At 39.8% G+C, this 7,107-nt stretch overlaps 1 protein-coding gene across 2 annotated transcripts in view; it reads right to left on the bottom strand.

Annotated features, from left to right (window-relative positions):
• Positions 1–1,757: 1,757 nt before the first annotated feature.
• The window catches only part of TLL2 (tolloid like 2), a 323,112-nt gene continuing 317,762 nt past the window's right edge, over positions 1,758–7,107 (bottom strand). For both annotated transcript variants that reach the window (XM_073596512.1, XM_073596513.1), the window contains one exon: positions 1,758–4,489. In XM_073596512.1, coding sequence (XP_073452613.1) covers positions 4,355–4,489 — 135 coding nt within the window. In that variant the 3' untranslated portion in view covers positions 1,758–4,354. The remainder of the gene's footprint in view (positions 4,490–7,107) is intronic.

Raw genomic sequence — 7,107 nt, 5'->3', positions numbered from 1 at the left:
AGCAGTGTTCAAACTCTAATCAAGAAGTGGAAAATGAGGGGTTCTGTTGAAACCAAACCACAGTATAGGTAGACCAACTAAAATTTCAGCCACAACTTCCAGGAAAATTGTTCGGGATTCAAAGAAAAACCCACAAATAACTTCAGGTGAAATACAGAGCTCTCTGAAAACGTGGTGTGGCTGTTTCAAGATGCACAATAAGGAGGCACTTGAAGAAAGATGGGCTGCATGGTCGAGTCGCCAGAAGAAAGCCATTACTACGCAAATGCCACAAAGTATCCCGCTTACAATACGCCAAACAGCACAGAGACAAGCCTCAAACCTTCTAGCACAAAGTCATTTGGAGTAATGAGACCAAAATTGAGCTTTCTGGCCACAACTATAAACGCTACATTTGCAGAGCAGTCAACAAGGCCTATGATGAAAGGTACACCATTCCTACTGTAAAACAGAGGTTGATCGCTGATGTCAAAATTGATGGCAAGATGAATGCAGTATGTTATCAAAAATTACTGTAGGCACATTTGCATTCATCAGCCAGGAAGCTGCGCATGGGACGTACTTGGACATTCCAACATGACAATGATCCAAAACACAAGGCCAAGTCGACCTGTCATCGGCTACAGCAGAATAAAGTGAAGGTTCTGGAGTGGCCATCTCAGTCTCCTGACTGCAATATCATTGAGTCACTCTGGGGAGATCCCAAACATGCAGTTCATGCAAGACAGCCCAAGAATTTACAGGAACTGGAGGCTTTCTGCCAAGAGGAATGGGCAGCTTTACCATCTGAGAAGATAAAGAGCCTCATCCACAAATACCACAAAAGACTTCAAGCTCTCATTGATGGTAAAGGAGGCAATACATGGTATTAAGAAATAGGGTATGTAAACTTTTGATCAGGGTCATTCGGGTATTTTCTGTTGTCATTATGATTTAAAAAGAGTAAACACTGTTGATAATAAATGGCTTCAGCCAAACACTGAGTGAAAGAAGTTTGTGTTATTCATATTCTCAGAAAAATGGGCAAGAAATCAAATTCTGCCAGAGTATGTAAACTTATGAGCACAAATTATATTATAATATATATATATATATATATATATATATATATATATATATATATATATATATATATACACATACATACATATACACACACCTATATACATATACACACACACACACACGATACTAGGTTGTATTTTGCTCAAAGGAGTATCAGTGTATGAGCAATTTCAGTCAGCACAACCAGTTTTTCTGGACTTAAAGTGATTGTAAAGCTTTGATTATTTAAAAAACAAAACAAAAAACAAAACATGTCATGCTTACCTCCACTGTGCAGCTTGTTTTGCGCAGAGTGGCCCCGAACACCGTCTTCCGGGGTCCCTCGGCAGCTCCTCCCGACATCAGATAACCCCCTAGGAGACGCGCTCTCCATTACCTCTCGGGCACGCTCCCAAGTCCATCATTCAGGTCTCCTACTCTGCCAGAAAGGGAGCTGTTTTGCATTAGAGCTGTGTAAATGTCAAATCTGGATGGACAGATATACAAATCCTTTGGATGGAAAAACAGCTTTCTTATTTGTGCTTCTTCTGTATATGCATGAAGAGCCTTAAATGATCAAACCACATCAAAAAAATGTTTTTGCATTGCTGGACAGAAAAGGTATGAGTCGGGAAATGTACTCCCATTATAATTAGATAACGGTTAAATGACTGCAGAAATGTCTTTTACCAATAATTTGTCAATTTTGGCACTGAAATATTTTTATTATCATTCTGTTAATGACATGGCAAGAAATTACATTCTATTATAATAAAAACAGCATTACAATTCTTTTGACAGGCAGGAAAATAGAAGATTAGCGCTAGAAATGCAGAAAATAATTATTAGCATAAAAATACAGCTTTTTCTTCTCCCAGTGATCATTTTTGTTAAGTACAGGAATTCCTGCTCCCCCAACAAACATTAGGTAGTAAAGCCAGTAAATAAGGCCTCCCAAAGCAGATGTAAAGAGGGTGGGAAGCTTATTAGTTTTCAATATTGCACAAGCTAATTTCAAAATCATTTAAAATTTCATATTTACATTTGCGAGATACAACAGCTACATAATTTAGGTACAAAACAATACTAACAATAAGCAGGTAAAATTACAAAACCAAAAAAATAAATTTACCTATACAGTACTTTCACGGAGAAGAAATTCAGAAACACTACTGATGTTACACCAGTAGGTGACAGCATAGATACACTTATGTACATTATTGGCAGTTATTTGCCAGCACAGCCCTAGAAATGTAACGGGCTGAAAATCATTTATGGGGTTAAGAGGCAAAAAAAAAAAGTCAACTTGCAATATGACAAGTGTTAAAATTATGGAACTTTACGAGCAAGGGTCATAGGCAATCCATTAATAAACCAACAGCAATAAAAGTGACATTGGGCATATGTAGGAAACATTTACAAAATAGAACAGGTAAAACACCAGCTTTTAAATTGAATCTGCCTGATAAGCGTTTTAATCCCCAATTTAATTTAAATTTGGTGAGGAAAGTCTAAAAATAAAATGTGTTTGACAGAAGATTTTGCCAGTGTATTTGTTGTGATATAATGCTGGAAAATATTATGGGTAATGATATTCATACCAATTTAATAAAGTAAAGGGCAAAATGTCATAATGGACATCAACCAAATAAACAGATTGCGGTTTGCTCTTGTTAAGATTCTAGGGTTATACAGAATTATGTTCCCATGAGGAACATAATTAAATGATAGGTGCATTTGACTTGCAGTTGACCACCTTCAAGTGGGTTTTGTATTCCTATACACTTCCATAGGGAAGAAAAACCTGCTGACAGCAAACAAAAACCCAGTTAACAGATCCATACCTTTCCAATTTAAATCGCCCTATCTTTATAGGTACTGAATGAGAGAAATTCAGGAGCACAAAGTGCAGCCCACAGGACAGGTAATAGGGTTTATAAATAGTGCACAGTGAGGTCATTTACAAAAATTGAAAGAAAAATGGAAGAATAGGTTTTACTTTTAGTAACTGCTCCACTTTTGTTCAAGTTCTTGGAAAATAAACCCAAGACAAGACATGGGGCCATCTGCTGAAAGTTCCCATTGTATTTGTAGTTTGTACACATTGAGCAGTACAGTTGAGGAATAAGGCTCCTTTCACATAAGCGCATCTCCAAAGTCGTGATTTTGATTTGACTTTAGACTATGGATTAAAGTCCCACAAAAGTAGTGCAGGCACCTTTTCAAAGTCGCTGCAACTTTAGGTCTCACTGATTGAAAAGAATGATGTGCAATTTCTCATGCGACATTGATGTCCAAGGTTGCATGACAAAATCGCATAAGTGAAAATAGTCTTAGGGCTTGATTTACTAAAGGCAAATAGACGGATCTTTGCAAAGTGCAGTTGCTGCAGAGCCTAGTAAATGAGGTAGCGCTTCACTTTGCAAAAAAAGTACCCAATCACATGCAAGGAGAATGGGAAAAAAAAAAAAAAAGATGGAAGTCCGCAGAGCTTTTGCTCATTTACAAATTTCTGGAGCAACTGTTCTTGCAGAGTGCAACTACACTTTGCAAAAGTGCAAAGTATATTTGCCTTTAGTAAATCAACTCAATTAATGGGACAATTAATGTCTCATTCTAAATGGCTGTTAAATTGTTAGCTGGACATATCAAGCATGCAAAATTATCTGCAATAGGCAGTCCAGGCTGTATACTATGCACCCGTCAGTGCTCAAAGTCCCTCTTTTACCCTCAAACCATATGATACTGAAATTAGAGAGAGAATTGGTTGTCACGGTGTGATCATAGAGCAAGACCAGAAACAGTGGATCTTTTGCTGGCCATACACTTTATAATCTGACTGTACAACCCTCGGTTCAACAAGGACAAAATTAAACAACCTATTCAATTTATTTTGAATCAGACAGGCCCTTGCACTACACAGTTGATAAGGAAACAATCAGTTTGTATATGGTGTGTAGTCAGCCTTGAACCCACATTTACGAAACCACCAGTTCAGAGCAGCCAGCATTTTAACAGACTCCTGCATTATTCGGGTATAAGAACACGAAGCCCTTTTGAACATTTCATTTCAGAGCAATGTAAACCGAGTTAGATAAGAAAATATTTGGTCCTTGGTACATTGGCACAAAACAGAACTAGGCTACGAAAATCTGAATCCTAAACCATAAAGATCTCTAACAGACTGCATTCACACTTTGACACAGAAGCTTGCACAGCATTAAATTCAGTCTCTCTCTCTCTCAAACGGCCATAAAACATTGACAAATTAGATCCAAAAAAGGCTGCAGAGCATCTGCGCAGATATCGGTCATTTCCTCATGTGGAGTGTGTCCTGGAATTTGGTACTGGTATATCGAGCATGGAATCCTTTTTTATTGATGGTGTCATCGGTGTGGAAGAGAATCATGATAGAGTCTCCAGCGGAATAGATTTCTTCAGGAGGCTAAAGAAAAAAAAAAAAAAAAAGTACACATATCAGCGAAAAGTACTACGGCAAGTATAAATACAATTCCTACAGCAAAATAATGCAGATAAACTATTTCCGGTATAAAAGGGAAAAGTGGGTATATTGCCAATAAAGCCTAAGTGAAACTAATTTAAATCCATGTGCAGATTCTTAGTTTGTTTTCTTTCTAAAGCCACCTTAGAAGAATAGCCTGTCCCTGCCAACAACCTGCAAAGTGAGACCCTTGCTCTGTGGGTCCAGCATACCCACTACAGAGTCAGACTCATGCTCCCTGCTCATTGGAGCACTCAAGATTTGACTCAGCAGGGGTGTGAGATCGACTCTTTCCCACACAGCACATCATGCTGGCAGGGGACAGGCTTTTGTTCTCAAGCTGTGTCTGCTTTTCAAAGAAAACCGTAAGACTCCACACACCTTCTGTCCTGATACACCTGGAATGTAGCGAGCGGATTTAAAGCAGAATTCCGGTCGTCTGTGTTTATTAAAATTCAGCAGCTACAAAAAGTGTAGCTGCTTTTACTAAACACACACTCACCTGTCCCGCGAACCAGCGATGCGTCCGCACCAAGCCTTGGTTCTCTCCCCCACCTCTCCCTGGTAACCGACATTACTAGTGTGGGCATCCGGCAGTGACAGCTTGCGGCTTCACAGCTGGGTGCGCACTGTGCATCCTGAATGGCTGGGCAATCTTCTGGGACCTGTGATGTGATGAAGCCTAACATCAATAGTATGTAAACTCTTGGAGGGGATGATAAGGGACTATATACAAGATTTTAGTAATAAGAACGGTATCATTAGCAGTAATCAGCATGGATTCATGAAGAATCGTTCTTGCCAAACCAATCTATTAACCTTCTATGAGGAGGTGAGTTGCCATTTAGATAAAGGAAGGCCCGTAGGCATGATGTATCTGGATTTTGCAAAAGCATTTGACACAGTTCCCCATAAACGTTTACTGTACAAAATAAGGTCCGTTGGCATGGACCATAGGGTGAGTAGATGGATTGAAAAATGGCTACAAGGGCGAGTTCAGAGGGTGGTGATAAATGGGGAGTACTCGGAATGGTCAGGGGTGGGTAGTGGGGTTCCCCAGGGATCTGTGCTGGGACCAATACTATTTAATTTGTTCATAAACGACCTGGAGGATGGGATAAACAGTTCAATCTCTGTATTTGGAGACGATACTACGCCAAGCAGGGCAATATCCTTCTCCGCAGGATGTGGAAACCTTGCAAAAAGATCTGAACAAATTAATGGGGTGGGCAACTACATGGCAAATGAGGTTCAATGTAGAAAAATGTAAAATAATGCATTTGGGTGGCAAAAATGTGAATGCAATCTATACACTGGGGGGAGAACCTCTGGGGGAATCTAGGATAGAAAAGAACCTGGGGGTCCTAGTAGATGATAGGCTCAGCAATGGCATGCAATGCCAAGCTGCTGCTAACAAAGCAAAGAGAATATTGGCATGCATTAAAAAGGGGATCAACTCCAGAGATAAAACGATAATTCTCCCACTCTACAAGACTCTGGTCCGGCCGCACCTGGAGTATGCTGTCCAGTTCTGGGCACCAGTCCTCAGGAAGGATGTACTGGAAATGGAGAGAGTACAAAGAAGGGCAACAAAGCTAATAAAGGGTTTGGAGGATCTTAGTTATGAGGAAAGGTTGCGAGCACTGAACTTATTCTCTCTGGAGAAGAGACGCTTGAGAGGGGATATGATTTCAATATACAAATACCATACTGGTGACCCCACAATAGGGATAAAACTTTTTTGCAGAAGAGTTTTACAAGACTTGCGGCCACTCATTAAAATTAGAAGAAAAGGAGGTTTAACCTTAAACTACGTAGAGGGTTCTTTACTGTAAGAGCGGCAAGGATGTGGAATTCCCTTCCACAGGCGGTGGTCTCAGCGGGGAGCATTGATAGCTTCAAGAAACTATTAGATAAGCACCTGAATGACCACAACATACAGGGATATATAATGTAATACTGACATATAATCACACACATAGGTTGGACTTGATGGACTTGTGTCTTTTTTCAACCTCACCTACTATGTAACTATGTGTGCCAGAAGATTGCCGGGAGGGAAGGGAAGAGGAGAACTTCCGCTTGAGTCGCCTAGGTGGCCTGAGCAGAAACGGGAGATGGGAACCCCCCCCCCCCCCCCCCAAAAAAAAATGACATGCCAAATGTGCCATGCAAGGGGCAGAACTCAGCTTTAAATAAGTTTAAAATGAATATCTAAAATATTTTTTCATCATTTGAAAAAAACAAAAAAAAAAAAAACGCAAGAAAAACAATCACCACACAGTAGGTTACAAAGATTTTAGAGAGAAAGCCACGCAACAGGGAAGGAAAGGATGTTCTGTATATACAGTACTCATCATTTTACTTGGCTTAACATACTACTTCGTCTAGACCAAACAAACCTGAACTGGTACATTCAGTAGTACACCGATTTAATCCATATACACAGCTATTTATAAATCAGCCTATATATGCTGAACTGGCCGAATTTGGTCCATGTATGGCTGGCTTTAGGCAGCCCATGGATTAATCCGTTTTTTTTTGTTCAACCAGCAGATGGG

The sequence above is a fragment of the Aquarana catesbeiana genome, linkage group LG08 (genome assembly GCF_042186555.1).
Source record: "Aquarana catesbeiana isolate 2022-GZ linkage group LG08, ASM4218655v1, whole genome shotgun sequence".
Lineage (NCBI taxonomy): Eukaryota > Metazoa > Chordata > Amphibia > Anura > Ranidae > Aquarana > Aquarana catesbeiana.
Note: the sequence above shows the minus strand (reverse complement) of the source record. Positions and strands in the feature narration are given on the sequence as shown.